This window comes from Pichia kudriavzevii, chromosome 3, assembly GCF_003054445.1.
Source record: "Pichia kudriavzevii chromosome 3, complete sequence".
NCBI classification, from domain to species: domain Eukaryota; kingdom Fungi; phylum Ascomycota; class Pichiomycetes; order Pichiales; family Pichiaceae; genus Pichia; species Pichia kudriavzevii.
Genome location: NC_042508.1, coordinates 679,176 through 696,230, shown reverse-complemented (window position 1 = coordinate 696,230; position 17,055 = coordinate 679,176). Strand labels below are relative to the sequence as shown.

At 38.6% G+C, this 17,055-nt stretch overlaps 9 protein-coding genes across 9 annotated transcripts; 4 read left to right on the top strand and 5 right to left on the bottom strand.

The window, feature by feature from the left end:
* Nucleotides 1-683: 683 nt before the first annotated feature.
* On the bottom strand, nucleotides 684-1,298 carry C5L36_0C03260 (uncharacterized protein; the record flags this gene model as incomplete). The annotated part of the gene is made up of 1 exon (XM_029466003.1): nucleotides 684-1,298. One exon carries the CDS (start codon nucleotides 1,296-1,298, stop codon nucleotides 684-686), a length of 615 nt encoding a protein of 204 aa, XP_029321863.1.
* Nucleotides 1,299-1,562: 264 nt separating this feature from the next.
* Nucleotides 1,563-3,332, top strand: C5L36_0C03250 (uncharacterized protein; the record flags this gene model as incomplete). Its single annotated transcript, XM_029466002.1, has 1 exon — nucleotides 1,563-3,332. One exon carries the CDS (start codon nucleotides 1,563-1,565, stop codon nucleotides 3,330-3,332), a length of 1,770 nt encoding a protein of 589 aa, XP_029321862.1.
* A 48-nt stretch (nucleotides 3,333-3,380) lies between these two features.
* Nucleotides 3,381-6,776, bottom strand: C5L36_0C03240 (uncharacterized protein; the record flags this gene model as incomplete). The annotated part of the gene is made up of 1 exon (XM_029466001.1): nucleotides 3,381-6,776. The coding sequence occupies one exon, from the start codon at nucleotides 6,774-6,776 to the stop codon at nucleotides 3,381-3,383; it is 3,396 nt and encodes a 1,131-aa protein (XP_029321861.1).
* Nucleotides 6,777-7,123: 347 nt separating this feature from the next.
* C5L36_0C03230 (uncharacterized protein) lies at nucleotides 7,124-7,725 on the bottom strand (the record flags this gene model as incomplete). The annotated part of the gene is made up of 2 exons (XM_029466000.1): nucleotides 7,124-7,471; nucleotides 7,714-7,725. The coding sequence occupies 2 exons, from the start codon at nucleotides 7,723-7,725 to the stop codon at nucleotides 7,124-7,126; spliced, it is 360 nt and encodes a 119-aa protein (XP_029321860.1).
* Nucleotides 7,726-8,954: 1,229 nt separating this feature from the next.
* On the bottom strand, nucleotides 8,955-9,908 carry C5L36_0C03220 (uncharacterized protein; the record flags this gene model as incomplete). Its single annotated transcript, XM_029465999.1, has 1 exon — nucleotides 8,955-9,908. The coding sequence occupies one exon, from the start codon at nucleotides 9,906-9,908 to the stop codon at nucleotides 8,955-8,957; it is 954 nt and encodes a 317-aa protein (XP_029321859.1).
* A 213-nt stretch (nucleotides 9,909-10,121) lies between these two features.
* On the top strand, nucleotides 10,122-12,074 carry C5L36_0C03210 (uncharacterized protein; the record flags this gene model as incomplete). Its single annotated transcript, XM_029465998.1, has 1 exon — nucleotides 10,122-12,074. One exon carries the CDS (start codon nucleotides 10,122-10,124, stop codon nucleotides 12,072-12,074), a length of 1,953 nt encoding a protein of 650 aa, XP_029321858.1.
* Nucleotides 12,075-12,406: 332 nt separating this feature from the next.
* Nucleotides 12,407-14,635, top strand: C5L36_0C03200 (uncharacterized protein; the record flags this gene model as incomplete). The annotated part of the gene is made up of 1 exon (XM_029465997.1): nucleotides 12,407-14,635. One exon carries the CDS (start codon nucleotides 12,407-12,409, stop codon nucleotides 14,633-14,635), a length of 2,229 nt encoding a protein of 742 aa, XP_029321857.1.
* Nucleotides 14,636-14,697: 62 nt separating this feature from the next.
* On the bottom strand, nucleotides 14,698-15,657 carry C5L36_0C03190 (uncharacterized protein; the record flags this gene model as incomplete). Its single annotated transcript, XM_029465996.1, has 1 exon — nucleotides 14,698-15,657. The coding sequence occupies one exon, from the start codon at nucleotides 15,655-15,657 to the stop codon at nucleotides 14,698-14,700; it is 960 nt and encodes a 319-aa protein (XP_029321856.1).
* Nucleotides 15,658-15,941: 284 nt separating this feature from the next.
* C5L36_0C03180 (uncharacterized protein) lies at nucleotides 15,942-16,883 on the top strand (the record flags this gene model as incomplete). The annotated part of the gene is made up of 1 exon (XM_029465995.1): nucleotides 15,942-16,883. One exon carries the CDS (start codon nucleotides 15,942-15,944, stop codon nucleotides 16,881-16,883), a length of 942 nt encoding a protein of 313 aa, XP_029321855.1.
* Nucleotides 16,884-17,055: the final 172 nt, after the last annotated feature.

Below are 17,055 nucleotides of genomic sequence, written 5' to 3'. Positions count from 1 at the left end.
ACCGTATTCTAGATGTATCAAACCCTTATTAGTGCATAAGCGACGTTGGAAAGAAATATTGTCTCCACCCAGCTACAGCCGCACACATTTTTTTCCACTATAAAAGGGGAGCCAGGCGCTCAAATTTGCCAAATGCACTTGTCGATTGTAATTAAATATAGTTTTCTTATTCTTCTTGTTTACTTTACAAGCAATGTCCTCGTGACGTCTGATGCTGGCCCCTCTGGGGTTCGTGCTGTTTCGACAGCTACAGCAGACGGCGGACACGCATGTCGGGCCTCGAGAAGCAAGCGTCGAGCGAGTGTGCAGCTGTCCCCCAACTGGGGTTGATCGTTGCAACTTGTGTTTCTAGATGGCGCAGAGCAGCTCGTCCGAAGGACATGATAACGAGTAGTAGGCATCCTAGCTGTTCTTGAGCTCTCTTCGGATGAGCTCGTTCGGCGAGTGTGTCCTCTACGGCGGTATATTCCTATTCTCTGCGAATGTCCCTGGGGCACTGATCGTTTGGGAAACAACCATACTGCATACATTTCCATATACACGTACACATAACTTTATGCCCTAATGTCTGACAAGTAGAGATTGTTGCGTAAAATCGAGTCATTGAATAGTCACTTATAAAGTTGGTTATATGGGTTGTTTGGGTTATTTAGCATAGTAGTAGTAACTAGAATTGAGATTGGTTAGCAACATCCAGAATTGTTTGAAGTGTTGGAACCTTTACTCACATCAATAGAAGATTCACCCTCTGCAGGTTCATCTTGGCCCTTACTTTCGGCTAGAATGCGTCTTGCTAAAGTGTAGAAAACATCACTAACATTAAGACCCGTCTTTGCACTGGCTTCAATAAATGGAACGCCTAAGGATTCTGCCAACTGCTCTCCCTGTTGTGTAGAGATAGCCCTGCTTTCCTCATCGTCACATTTGTTGCCCACTACGATAACCTGGGCATCCTCCTTTGCATGCTGCTGCACCGTTTTGTACCAGGTTTCGACACGATCATAAGAGTTTTGATCACAGACATCGTAAACAATAATGATACCCATGGCACCTCTGTAATAGGCAGTAGTAATAGTACGGAATCTCTCTTGGCCAGCAGTGTCCCAGATTTGTAGCTTCACCTTAGTACCGTCGAGATCGATGGTCTTTATCTTGAAATCAATACCAATTGTTGTGATGAAAGATGGGTTAAATTTATCATCTACAAATCTAAGTAGGAGACACGATTTACCAACACCGGAATCTCCCACCATCAACATCTTCATAGACTTGTCAAACCCTTTCTTACCTGCACTCATGTTTGGATGTTTGCAGTGGTACACTTGTTGCCTTTTTGGACATTCTAAATTTGTGCTTCCTTTGTTATAAGCTTATAATAGAGAGGGCAATACTATTCTCATGCAGAGCAGAACCATTAGATTCGACTCGTGTGCGCCGGGTAACAAGTTTTTTTTTTTTTTTGGAACTATTTCGATGACGGTTTTCATCACTTTCCTAAATTTCACCTTGTTCAGAGATCAAAATATTTGGGTTCTAGGAGCAAGAGATCCATATAGTACACGATGCCTACTATTGCAGTTGATAAACAAGACTTGTTCGATCTTTTGGGCCGCTCTTACACCACTAAGGAGTTCGATGAACTTTGTTTCCAATTTGGTATCGAATTAGATGAAGATACAACTGAAGATGTTAAAGGTACCGATGAAAGACCACAACTTAAAATCGAAATCGGCGCTAACCGTTATGACATGCTTTGTATTGAAGGTATTGCACAAGCTCTGAATCAATACTTGGGTAGGTCTCCAATTCCAAACTATACTCTTTCACCGGAAAAACCTCAAACTTCTTTGACAATTAAAGAATCAACCTCTCAAATCAGACCTTATGCGGCATCTGCTATATTAAGAGGTATCACGTTCACACAGAGATCATATGATTCCTTTATTGCATTACAGGATAAACTTCATGCTAACTTATGTAGAGGTAGAACTTTAGTTGCAATGGGCACCCACGATTTAGATACGATTCAAGGCCCATTCACCTATGAAGCGCTACCTCCAAAAGACATTAAGTTTACACCTTTGAATCAAACAAAGGAAATGAACGGTGAAGAGTTGATGCAATTTTACAAAAATGATAAGAATCTCGGTAAATACTTACCAATCATCGAAGGTTCTCCAGTTTATCCTGTTATTCTAGATGCAAACAGAAATGTTTGCTCCTTACCTCCAATCATTAACTCTGATTTGTCTAAAATTACCCTTGACACTAAAAATGTTTTTCTAGACGTTACAGGTACTGATAGAACCAAAGTTGAAATTGTAGTGAATACCCTAGTTGCAATGTTCTCTCGTTATTGTGAAACTCCATTTACTATTGAGCCAGTTGAAATTATCTCCGAACATAACAATGAAACTAGAATTTGCCCTAACCTAGAAATGAGAGAGTTACAAGTTGAAGCAGAATACATTAACTCGGTTCTTGCATTGGAACTTTCAAGGAAAGAAATTTGTGATTATTTGCTCAAAATGTCCCTTTTTGCAACTCCAAACAGTGAAAATGAAAAATTGATTGATGTCAAAATTCCAATTACTCGTTCTGATGTTTTACATGCCTGCGATGTTATGGAGGATTGTGCTATTGCATATGGTTACGATAACTTAGTCAAAACCTACCCTAAAACTGAAGCCACCACCGCTTATCCATTACCAGTCAATAAAGTTGGTGATATTCTCAGAACTGCTTCAGCACAAGCAGGCTGGTTAGAAGTTTTACCGTTGACTCTTTGTTCTCATGACGAAAACTACAAGTTCCTATTAGATGATGATGATTCGTTAGCTGTGAAATTAGAAAACCCTAAGACTGTCGAATATCAAATCGTTCGTACATCTTTAGTTCCCGGTATCTTAAAGACTATAAAGGAAAATAAAAACCATGCGCTTCCAATCAAAGTCTTTGAATCAGGTGATATTGTGTACAAAGTACCAGAATCTGAGCGTGGTGCAGTTAATCAAAGAAATTGGTGTGCAGCTTATGCCGGTAAAAATTCCGGTTTTGAAAACATCCAAGGTTTGTTGACCAAAATCATGCAGACCATGAGAGTACCATGGCTAGAAAAAGATAATGGAAAGAGAGGTTTCTGGACTGAAGGTTCAGATGAGAAAAAGATGTTCTTCCCAGGCAGGGGTGCAGTTATTCTGTATAGAGCAAAGGATGATGAAAAGGCAGTCAAGGTTGGTCACTTAGGTGTTTTACATCCACAAGTATTATCTCATTTTGAAATTCCATTCGCCTTATCTATTGTCGAAATTAATGCAGAAATCTTTTTATAAATACAACTCGTAAGTAATAATAAACACAACTTTATATAAGTCTATGATTCATTGAATAGTAAATTGAATGTTCCCTTCATCCTCAGGAAATTCGTCTTCGTCTCCATAATCTATGCCTGTATTAACACCATATCCTGGGTGATCTTTTTGTTGAAGCCTTATTTTTTCTTCAAGATTTTTAATATCGTCGTCAAACATAATTTCCAATTTTTCTTCAGTTTTTGGGACATCATATTCTCCGTATTCATCATGAAGTTCCTCAACAACATCTACACCAACACTAGCACCACCTTTATGAACATGGGTAGCGCTTCTAATTTTAAATGGTTTTAGACCTGCAATATCGGACTTCTCTTGCTTTTCAGGTGATTGGGTCAGCTGAATTATATCCTGTTGTTTCTCAATAGTATTTGGTTCCTCGACTTCCAGGTTGCTAATAGAATTTGGTGTTGAATGAGGTTGGAGAGTGCTGTTAAGTTCTGGAGTATTCTGATCAGTATTAGCTTTTCCTGTTTTCGGATTCTTCTTGGTATTTTTTTCTTCTAACTTTTTAGCTTCTAGTTCAATTTTTAATACTTCTTGTTTCAACGCGTCTAAGTCGACACTAGCACTAAAGATTTCATTCTCATCAGTTTTCCTTTCAGGTTTACTAGTGTCAGCAGTGGCATCATTATCATTGTCTTTCTTGTTTCTGCTTTCTCTCTCTTTCTCTCCTTCTTCATACATTTCCCACCATTCTTTATTTTTTTTCCTCCATAACTTATTATACCACGTCTTTTTCTTCTTTGAATGTTGCCGTTTCTCTATCTCACTCAATAACTTCCGCTGTCTCTCCTCCTCTTCTGGATTAGGCTGTTCAATTTCTACAAACTGATCTTCTAAAACTTCCCAACCTATATCCCTTAATAATTTGGGCATAGCTTCACGGTACTGCATATGCCCTTTCACATGTTCACTGCAATCCATGTTTTCAACATTAAATTTTTCTCCGTCGACTGGTGATAATCCAGCAATCCTACGTAATCCACCGGAAGTAGCTCGGAACAAATATCCTAAAATCCAATCTTGTTTCATATATCCATTGACAAACCTTCCACTGACGACTGATCTGACTTGAGCCATTTCGTCTTCGTGGATTACAATTGGAGAACCAAAAAGGTAAACATTTTCAATGATACCATAATCGCCACTCTTGGCTAGATCCAACAAGCAGCTATAAATCAATCTGGCACCTAGACTAAAACCAACTAGGGTAATCGGCCGCATGCCCAATTTTTTTCTTCTCAATGTGTCTGCCAAAACTTTACCGCTTCTCCAAGCTCTATCTAAGGAATTGTTCCATGGATTATCAAGTAAATATCCAAGTTTCGATAACATCATTGGTAACTGTAGGCCACTCATTAGAGTAATAAGCAAAGTTGCACCTAGAATCTGCTGGATACTTTGTGTTAAAATCTCGTTAGCTAAGATATTGATAGTTTGACCCATACTTGTTAGCATTTCAGGTTCCCATAGTAAGGAATACAAATCACCCATCACTTGATCAACAGTTGAAAATGGTAATCTTATATCATCCATCGTACCAGACATCCAACCAGATACAGTAATAATTAAGTTGACGCGTCGATTATTATGCAATGGTATAAATTCAAACGTTTTAACAGATCCAACCCTATGTTGCATTGCTGTCTTACCGGCATTCATACCAGTCATTGTACCAGCTGTAGTGATAATTGCTGTACCACCAGCACCAGCCAAAAATCCACCAGTACCAGATATACCGATCGTTGTCAACCCTGCAGCTAATCCCGCACCGATTACTGGAGCCAAGGCACCTGCACTCAAACCTATCACCAATCCACCAGCAGCGGTGGCTAATGCAATTTTCACAATTCTTTTATTTTTAGCCTTTCTCTTGTGCTCTTTTAAGATATCTGATTCATCCCATGTTTGATTATTATTGATAATTTCAAAAGCTTCGTCAATCTCGAGAGAGTCCGTAATTCTTCTCTCAAATTGCAGAATTTCAACCTCGGTAATTCCTATAGCTTCAGCAAAATGGATCAGCAAAGTCCTTGATCTTGCATCGTAGACCGATGCTTCAAGTAATATCAGAAAAAGATCGCAAATAAGCGTCCATTTAATGTCAATATCAAGGCTTTTTTCACATTCAAGTTCAGCACCATTTAAGTTTATTATATGAAGGTTTTCCTTGTTCAAGTGGTTCTCAATTTGGATATTTTTATTGAAGGTTTTAGATAAGTCAGAACTTTCAACACCGTGACAACTTAAAGTTTCGATCATATTAATTTCTTGGTCGTTTTGAATATCAAGATGTTTATATATTGCATTCATTATATTTATTGACCATCTCATAAAAGAAGTATGACATTTCGCCAGTTTCTTTAGAATTTTGGTTGAGTTTGAGCCTCTGATGCTAACTAAGGAAGTGTTCAATTGAACTATAACTAGCTTAACTAATGCAGCGTATGCGATTTTTTGTGAATCATTTAGCATTGATTTAGTAGACATCATTTGCATTTCTGGGTTCAATTCATTGTCATCATGTCCTTCTTGTTGGAATATTTCATCAAACTTGTCATTACTAACAAATCCATCCGTCGCCTTGAATAGATCAGTAGTAATTAATTCAGCACTTGAGGCATTATGTAATTTTCTTAAATTATTATTTTCATTTTGAAATAAAAAGTCAAACCTTTTATCCATCTCTTCAAACCTTTTAGCTTGTTTCTCTTCATCAATCTTGGTATATCCTTGGTTTGAAGTGTCGGAATTCATCAAATGAGCACGACGGTATTTTTCCTTCAACTGCTCTTCCTTTTCATTTTTACCCAAGTTCATTACTTTCTGTAAAGTGGATTTCTTCTTCTTCTTGTGTTCCTTCTGCTGTTGAACGCTGTTTTCGTAAGTTATGTCATCTTTGCTGTGTGCAAATTCGATTTTTTCTCCTTTAAGGTTATAAATATCACCATAATTTAACTGTGTTTCCATCTCTTTCCATTCATCATCCTCATCACTAGAATCATCTATGTCAAACTCTTTTGGTTTAATCTGACGTGTTGGTATTAATTCACGATCCGCAGTAGGTTTCAACTCACCACCATTATGTTTAGTTTGAGGTGAATTCGGTTCGAGGTTGTTAAAATTATGACTGATTTCTTTGATTGTTTCGGTTTGATTATATTTAGGTTTCGAATATTCAAATTCGATAAAGTCCGTTGTATCTTTACTTGGAATAACATCTATATTCATCCTCGAAGACGTTGTCGAAGATGATGAAATTCGGCGTAGAGCATCATCTTCTATATTTGGAATTTGTGAAATGGGCAGCTTCTCATTTGTTGAAACATCCTTTATCTTTGTAGAGGCAGGAAAGTGCGATGGCGTAAACATGTGATCCGAAGTACCTGACTTACCACACATGTTTTAACGATCCTTAGACGATTAGCACAAGTCAAAACAGAGCAATTATGCAAAAAAATGATAAGTTTACGAGAAAGAGAACTTCTACAACGGATAATACGATGGGGAAAAAAAACACACCCGCTATGAAGCGAAGAAAGCATCGGTGTCAATAATACTAGGCTCTTGTTAAATTCGCCAATACGAACTATTGATTTTATGGCCAAAATCTTACTCTTAAGAAGATTTTTTGTTAAAGCAAGGAAAAAAACTAGGAGGTATACAGAGATATAATAGAAAAGAGAATGAACTTGTGATATTAATTAAAGATTGTCTATAGAATATTTTAACAAATTAAAACATCACCATTATTCTTCGTCTTCTTCTTCATCAACAGAAGTAGAGTAGAAGTTCAACTTGTATTCGTTCTTCTTGACGGAGATGAATCTGATCCAATCTCTGATTTGGTTCTTCTTCAAGTATCTCTTAGTTAAGTACTTCAAGTACTTACCGGAGAACTTGGTAGAGGAAACAACGACAACCTTAGAACCTTCTGCAGAGACAGAGATTAAGTCACCTAAGTTACCAAGATGGCCATCAACCTTAATGTGTTCGACTAAGTACTTGACGTAGGATTCTGGGTCGAAAACACCGTTTTCAGTTGGGGTTGCACAGTCAACAACGAAAGTTCTGGTAGCTTTTTCAGTCTTCTTGGTCTGTAAAAGAGTTAAGTTAGTAATTGTCCACAGCAAGACAAATTGAACCTACAAAGACTTTTACAGAATGAATTACGTTTATTTTGTTAAACCTACTACAGAGAATCTAATCAGATCCACGTAGCATAGTAAACATCAAAAGCAAGTTTTAATGTTACAGGGCTTTAAAATAAACGACTACCCTAAGTAGGATAGGCATTCTATTAAAGACTTTGTAGTGTTTGTACTAAATGTGTACATACAATTGGAGCCATTGTATTGTTTTCGGATGAAGATCGAACCAGTTCTTTGAAGACAAAGTAGGAGGCTCTAGGTGGGGAGAGTAAAGTCTATTTATATTAAAAACTTGCGCTAAAAGAGAAAAACAAAAATTTCACTACACAAAAACTTGCTTGAAATTTTTCAAGGGCTTTCTAAACCCTCAAAACGCGCACGTGACTTTGAGAAGTGGTGTAAATTAGCTTGGGGTCTATGTTCTGAATACACGTATCGAGATTAAGTTCAAGAAATTGAATAGAGCATGTAGATTATGAGTGTATACATAGTATATAAGTGTCAGAGGTAAAGGACCAACACGTTGAGTGCAATTATGGAGTGGAATAAGCATCACTGATGCAATTCATGAGGTGTAAAAGGAAAACAGGAAAGCAAAAAGATGTTCTTGAAAAAGTGTAACTGAATCGTTTCATAGAAGTGATAAAAGGAAGGCAGAACCAAAGACCCCCCAAACTAGCATGTTTTTCTTTGGATTGGAGCCCGGGGCGCCTGCATAAGATGTTGATGAAATCGAGGACACTGGAGAGACCGAAGAAGATTGGGATGAGGCAGCAGTGGCGCCACCTGTAAATTTATTGCTTGGATACAAGTTTGAATTATGAGCAGCGGAGATGGTGAAAAAGGAAGTTTCACTATCTGTGAGTATACTAGTAGCTGTGTTTGAAGGTATCAGGTAATCTGAGGCTAAAGTGTTGTTGATTTGAGAGTCTAAATTGTTCCCAGTTGTCGTAGCAATGACATCGTCTGTAAGGGCTATGAGGTCGGTGTAGTATTGCTCACTTTTAAACATGCTTACTTCTTAGGCATAGAGAGTTAAGAAGTTTAGCAAATGAATCAATTTATTCTTATTGATGGATTTGGATGCATATATATATATCTTTCAAATATCTATATCTGTATGTAGGGATATATATAGCAGATTCAGGAGTGAGTGTGGTTCTATTTGTGTTTGCGTTTGAATCCGTACCTGTGTCTGAAGTCAAATCAAAACAGTGTGCATCCCACGTCAGAAATAGGTGCGGATCTCTCAGTGTTTACTAATAAAGGATAATCGCCGAGACAAAAGGAGACAAAAACCAAGAGACACAAGTTCCAGAATCGCAGGCACGCACAATCGTAACGCGCTAGTGTTGTTTCCGCCCAGGAACATGCCCACGCCATTGGTCAGAACCATCGCGTACCTGCAGGTGTCCATCACCTAAAATAATTACAACTCGTCCAAGTCGTCCCGTCTAGAACCGAAACGGTTGCCAAACACCTCGTGCCGGTATCTTATCAACTCCCGCAAAGGTACCGTGTCAGCCTCAGATCGCAATAGATTGATGTTTACGTCTAGCCAGTCCAAGAATTTAGAACCAGCTTTGAAAAGCTTCCGCTCTTCCTGCTTAAGCCTAGCTAACTCTCGGAGGACAGACCATGTATTCTTATTTAATGTAGCAGTTGGAAGAGCTTCTTCCGCAACTTCGCAGAATCTCCTCTTGACGTCACCTTCCCCATCATTTAGTATGTTTATAATTTTGTGCCTCAAAGCCTCTTCGTTGGCTTGCACGTATAGCACCAAGAGCTTTGTCTTCAACTCGTTGTTTAATTGAAAGGTACCATTCCCAACGAGCGCACCCAACACACTCAACTTAATCTTGGTATTCTCCTTTCTCACATCCTGTAAATCGAGTAAGCCGTCCATGAACTTCTGGATATGTACAATATTACCGAATTCATGCTGCGCATCAACATTGTTTCTTAAAGAGGCCGCAATTATCTTGTAAATATCGTGACTAAGCTGTTTGATTTCAAGCAATGGTAACAATTTATTAGCATTCTTGGCTATAATGACACCATGTTCAATATCAGAAGACTCGTCAACTAAATAGTCAATGGAACTGTAGTCTCCATGGGTTAATGCGTCAATTGCACGTGTAATATCGGAATCAGGTTGAACGACCACTATTTCATGGTTTTTGATATTCGATAGCTGTTTTTCACCTTCTAATGGTATTCTGGCTTCTCTTTGCATATTTTCAAGGTCCAATCGTATTTCTAAACCCGGTGGGATATGTTGGCCGTCTTTAACAACCTGCCATTCACTCGATGGTATGAATTCTTCAACAGCAAATACCGTCACCAATGAACACAATAAATAACAAACTAGTTTGCTTTTCATCAATATGAGTGTTTACAGTTCTACGAGATTAGGAGAACGTCGTATCTTAACATGTATTAAACATTGTATACAAATAATCGGTATAAAGTGTGGTGTTCTTTTTCTCGCCATATCTCGAAATTAAAAGTGAATGTGCATTAATTTGCTCAATCACGGAAAACTGACAATCCTTTCTTTGAGATGTTATCAATGAATTACAATACATAAAACGGGATGTCATTCAACAATACGTTTAATAAATCGGGGTTCACATTACCCTCATTCACGAATGTACAGCCAACGGTCGGTATTTCCGAGGTTAAAACTTCAGGAGGGCTAGAAAATGAGGATCCTAATAAAAACAGTGACAATAAAAGTAATCGTAATTATGCGGAAACAGTTATGGAAACTTTACTAGAGGATTTGAAAAGTGATGGCAATGGAACGCAAAATGCAGGAACTCCTGCTAGTTGTTCACAAGAAAATGGTTGGCAGGATAAAATCGAGCAAGCTAGTAACAGCGATAATCTCAACTTGTTGACACCGGGAACTAATAATGTTGAGACTAATAAGAGTGAGAGGCCAAATTTTGAAGATGAATTGTATGAGGATGTCAAATCCAGTCATGATATAGAAGGTAGAGAAACTTTGCAATTGGGGAATGAAGTAGATGACACCAGAATCTCCAAGTCCAAGCAATCGTCTAACAAGGACAGTCTTGCTGATACTGAAAAGGTAGGACTAGCATCGAAGGAAATAAAACGTGGAGACACTGGACAGAGTGAGTCAAACGAAGAAATGGAGATGGAAAAAGGTTATGAGAAGTTAAGCTCACTACCTCTAGAAGAAGAGTCCGACGATTGCATAAGTATTGACGAAAAGGCTGAAGTACCTGTTGAGGAAGAGCCTGTACCACAAGAGGATTCTATGCAAAACCCGCAAGATAACATTCCTGAATCTGTGGAAGATGCTAGAATAGCAGATGAGATAACAAATGAGCTTGAAATTCGACGTACATCAAGGAAAAATTCAATCAAAGATATACCTAATCCGCCATCCAACTTAAGAAAACAGCAAGCATTTGATTTCCAGACATTTTTAGTGCAATTCAAATCTGCGAAATGTCAGCCAGTCCATAAATACTTAAAATCCTTTCTCTCACAATTCAACCAACGTACGTGGTCTATTGAGGAACAGGTGAAGCTTGTGCATGAGTTTGAGGAGTTTCTATATGAGAAATTAAGGGAATGCATGGAAATCGAGAATTCAAAGGAGGGAATTGAGAAGTTGGTCATGACTCGAGTGTACAATTCTGTGTTTTCTCCAGTGATGCCGTACCTGAAGTTGACCGAGACCAACAAGCACGACAGAGTAATGGATCGGAAGTTTCTACTAAATGTACATATATATGAGTGGATCGAACCGAAGAACTTGGATCTCTGCTTAAACATTGAGAAGGAGCCCATGGAACGTGCGAGTGAGCAGCTAATGAAGATCGATGACTTTAAGTCACCAAGAGACAAAATTGTCTGTATATTGAATGCATGCAAGATAATCTTTGGCATGATTCGAGAGCAAGAATCAGAGGAGAATGCGGATTCCTTCGTCCCCCTATTGATTTACGTCTTAATACAGTGTAAGCTGAAACATCTCTATTCGAACCTCCAGTATATCGAGCGGTTCAGAAACAGCGAGTTTCTAGTTGGAGAGACATCCTATTACGTGAGCACATTGCAAATTGCTTGTAATTTCATCATTGGGATGAATAGGGACCAACTCACTGTGGAGGAGGAAGAATACGAGAGACAGGTTGCACTTGCTAGGGAGAGGATACGAGAACTCCAGGGTACGCGTGGAGACATTCCGTCGCAAGTGCTCACCAAGAGTGCCGAGATGGTTAGACAGACCATCTCACAGCTGTTGACACATACAAACGACAATGAAGTTGATAATGATAACAACAATAACAACAACCAGGAAGTTCAACACCAACGAGAATCTTCTGCAATTTCGGACGCTGTGGCGCAGTCCGTGCTTGAGGCGCAAGAACATGCCCAGAAGGTCCAAACGCTCGCCGAAATTGGAAGCATGTTCCCGTATCTAGAGGGGGAGATTGTCGCGTCGGTGTTTGCAGCGTGTAACGACAATGCGGAACAGACTGTGGACGCGCTCTTGGAAATGGCTTGAGCGCGTACCGCGTTGCGTGTTGCGTGTTGCGTGTTTGTTTGTTTGTTTGTTTGTTTGTTTGTTTGTTTGTTTGTCCGTCAGGTTGAGGTGAAATTAACCTAGTGGAACAAAGGAGATGGAGTGTGGGAACCCTACTACCAGCATGATTTCTCGGAGTTGGAAGGGGTGCATCTTTCTTGTATGGGAATATACAGTTTTTCGTGTATAGTACTTTATTTGGTGGGTTTCTTCCACTGTTTCTCAGTTTGTTTGTTTGTTTGTTTGATTATATCTCTTCCTTCTTCTTCTTTTGCTTAGAACCAATCTGACTATCACATATAGAATCGAATAGCATGCACACAACCCTATTTCCCATCCAAGAAGCTGCTAACTCCGAATGCAGCTTGGCTCCTACCTCAACCGTCTCTATAGCAAACCCATTGGTTGCTGCTTATGCGGTCTCTGAATCCCAATACAGGGACGAACTACAGATCCTGTCTTCAATTGTGCGATCCTTTGATCCTGTTTATGATAACTACTACGATGACTCGCTGGATGACGTTACCAATGAAATGGTGGCCGTACGCAAACAGAGAAACAACCAATTTTTACACATTGTCACAAGCTTGAGAGAGAAACATATTGAGCTCTCCCGTATTTTCTCATACACTATGGAAGAGTTACTCGTGGGGTTTGCCAAATGGGCGTTGGACATCAACACCTTCTATGAATCGTATTTGGAGTACTACAAACTAGACCTGAACCAATGCAAGTCGGAAATTAAGATAAGGAGAAGACCTTTAGTGAGAATAAAACATTTGCTCAACTTCACCACTTCTTTGAAGTTGCTTGTTGCTCAATCAACGCCTCAACATTATACACCAGAACTGATTTCGGATTTAGAGATTATAACTTACAAGTTATCAAAAACTTTACAAGAATCTAACAATTTAGATGCAAATGAACGTGAGAAATGCGAACTTCATGTCAACATAATTCATGCTAAAGATATAGTCCAGTTGAAGCCAATATGTGTGGACGTATCTTCTTCGATATTTTCTGGTGCCGCTATCATAGCAGACGTCCACTACGTGAATAACCTCGAACAGACGTCTCTTAGCTTTATGAACATGGAAGTTTACATTGCAAGTGAGAAATTCTGTATGGTTGAAAGGGATACTCTAGGTAAGAGTTTACTGTTTGCCCCATTGAGAAGAAACGAATTCACCTTGATCGATAAGGATAAACTACTCTTTCATCATACCATCCATTCGGATATCCAACTTTGCTTCTCTATAAGGGGAGACCCATCACTGGCTGATATACTAATCGACTACTTCCCCTCTAAGACTGACAGTTATCAATATTCTACCCCTTCATTTGGACTTGGGTTCCAGGATGCAGAAATCAAGACGCCTCAGTCACAGTCACCAGCACATTCAAGGACTTCGTCAGTGGAATCCACTGAACCATTAGAACTCAACACTTCCAATATACCACTCTACAAACTCAAGTTTGCGAGCTCTTCAACCGCTATAGCTACATCGCTACATCCTGTACAATACATACAAGATCGCCCGCAGATGGACAGAGAAACAGAACTTTCAAAATCGTTCCTGACATCCATTGCCAATGATGAAGATTCGGACGACGAAGACAATGATGCCGAATCAATTATATCCGATACTACGGAGCCTGTTTTAGAAATGCCGGTTACCAAGAAGATTGATTTTTCCAAATACAAACCCTCCGCTGTTACAAAGGAGCAAAAGATAAAGAAGAAAAACATTTTCAGCTCGTTCTCTAGTTTGTTCAAGAAACAAAAACAAGAACCTAATCTATCGAAAACAGCACATCCTCAAATAGTACGTAAATCTTCAATACCTGACTTTTTATCGAATCCCCAAACAAGAGAATTACCCAATGCGAATGTCGGTGTGTGGAATTCAATGTCGTGGACAAAACCTGAGGATGTAAGGATACGTTTGCATGAGCAAGATGAATCACACTATCTAGAGGTTAAAATGAGGTCTCCATTGCTTTTACAACTAAATGAGTTTACAAAATGTGCGGTACATGCAATAGATATCCATTTAACCTCGAAGGATCATGATGGCTGGAAACATACAATCTTAATCAGACCATCAAATAGAAGAGATTTGGATTTACTTTCAAAGGTAATATCTCATCCAGAAATAGGCATTGTTGAATCTTTTTCTGTGGAATCTGAGTTGAGTAAAATAACAAGAATTTCAAATACAGAATCTGATAAAACTGGAAATTCGGATATTACACAAAATGAAACCAAGGAAATGTCATGGACTGGTGTCGGTAACTTAAATCAGATAAGAAACGGTAAACTGATTGATTTAAATCGTTGCGTTATGACCATCACCAACCGTTCCGGAGAAATCGATCTCGATTTTACTGGGTTTGAATTTGGGGCTATTGATTTGAAAACACAAGCTGCAAAATTCAATAAACTCAGTGAACTCGAGATTTCAGTTGATGACTATATTGTCACCTTTGATGATCTAAAAGACCTCCAACAATTCAATGAATGTGTTTTTGTTTTAGGATAAATAAATAGATATTTTAAAAACAAATATGTACATGAACCTTTATAGAATATACTTGAATAAGATTAATCCTTTGAACTGAAGGCAACGATCGAAGCACAAGACAGGTTTCTCTTGATATCAACCCTATTGACATCATGGGTATCTTCAACCTCACCCCAGATAGAAGTTTGTATGACGGTTTCTAAATTGACTAATCTCGATAACTCTTCAATATCAATAATGAATTTATCGTTGTAATCTGCGTTTCTCAAGATTGCGACACCCGCAAGAAACGATTTGGAGACAAGAGTCGCATTCTCCAAACAAACAAGGTCCCAGGTAGACAGCGAGTTAAGGTATTTATTTACCGCCTTCTTGGTTTCCTCAGTTTGGAAATTACTTGCAAATCCAGATTTTTCACAATCCAGAAAGGTGAATTTTAGTGGCTTGCCATCTTCACTGAACTTTGCAAAAAATTGTTCCATGTCTGCAATGATTGGTCTATAACATTTCTCTTGTTCATCTCTTAGTAATCCATCACAGTCTTCTTTTGGTGAAAAAACCAACATGGTATCAGTATCTAAATATCTTAAGAGCAACGTTTTGATAGTAGATAAATCACCAACCTTAGCCTTGATTTCTTCATCTTCTGTTTTCTGCGCTTCGTGCAAATCAATACATCTTGCTGTTATGGATGTTAGTGGTAGAAGGTGTGGCTTGACTTGTAAACTTGGTAATGATCTCCACTCATTGGCCAACAAATAAGCTAGAGATTTCTTGTTCTCGGGAACGTTCAACTCAAATCCAAGCGGAGTCTTAACCGATTTCTTATCTAATGTAACTGCGTAACCTGGTTTGCCTGAAGCTGGAGCAACGTCCACTTTTTCCCAAAACTTTGAGAGGGACTTCTCCAATCTGTTGGTTTCTGTCTTTTTGTTTGTATCATAAGAAGTGAATCCAGAGCCTGAATGAGAAGCAAAAGTTCTTGAAATAGCACGGTAGGTACTCCTGACTGTCAAAAGTTTGTAAGATCTTGCTAGCATAGTGATTAGACTTGTTTTCGATTCCTGGCTATTCAGGAAGGGGGAGAAAACCGTTTAGCTCAATTGCATTAAACAACTCGATTAATAATAATAGTATTTGGAGTCGCATAAAATGAAAAATCAGCCTCGGATTCCAATAATTTTTTGCGTTTTTCTCAAGCTAACTACGTATTCCCACTTCTATCTTTAGTGATGTCTTCCTGTCATCTTTAGCCACAACATTGGTTTTTTTATTTGTCTTTCTACCAACAACTTTCATTGTGAAACTTTACTAATAAGAGGCCATGAAGATAGGTGCACTTAATTTACCAAATGTTTCCCCAGGAAAGGCATGGATACTTCCTTTTCTTGCAGTGTTTTTCTGGTATGCCATGTTGATCTCATTGATGATCTGCTGGTTCGTACAGGGAAGACCAATCTTGGACACCGACCACACAGAGATGCCACATTATATTGTCTATTTATCTAATATTGGTGCAACCAATCTACAGCCAATATTCATTTGCGGATCTCTTTTCATGGGCATTTTCTTTGTTTGGGCGGTTATCGAAGATTACTACCTAAGAACACCAGAACGCAAGTATTTCCCTCCGATTTTTCACTGGTTCCTAACTGCAGTTCATGCATTGGCTATTGCTCTTTCTATTATTGCTTCATTATGTATCCTCATGGCTTCCTGTTTGAAAGATAATTGGCAATATTCAAGACCACACTCTGTGTTTGTTGTGTTGTTTGTCATTTTCGTGTTTTCCTACCTTTGTGCACATATGCTTACCTACATCATATACTACAAACATTATGGCGTCAAGTTTTACAGAAATATGATTATCATCAAAGTCATTTGGATTGCTATTGCAATTGTCTTTGTAGTAACATATGGTGCTTTTATGGGTAAGGGTAACTCCGGGGGTAGACATTCTATTTGGTGGGGTTATTCCGCAATCATGGAATGGGTGTTAGTTTTTTGGTACGGTCTGATGTTCCCACTGTTGATGGCGGACCTCAATGTCAAGAACTATGGTAACCAAGCCGAATACTTAATGGGCCAAGGAAATGAAGCTGGTTCTGCTTCAGGCTCTGGTAACGACGATTATGATATGGAACGTATTACCAAGCAAGAAACATGGGATAACCACAACCCGTTTGACAATCGTTACGAGAATGAGCATACTACCGGGGTACAAGAAAATTTGACTCAGGGATACAATAACAGACAGTTTCTATAAGCAAAAGTGTACAATAGCTTGACTTTATTCCAAGAGAATCAATACTTTTACTTACTTTCCTTTTTTATATTTCACTATATACCATATACTTTCATTAAAAGTAAGAGAAGATCTTTTTTTTTTATTATAATGTTATAGTGACATAAAATTTGTACGGCACTTTTGAGGATAT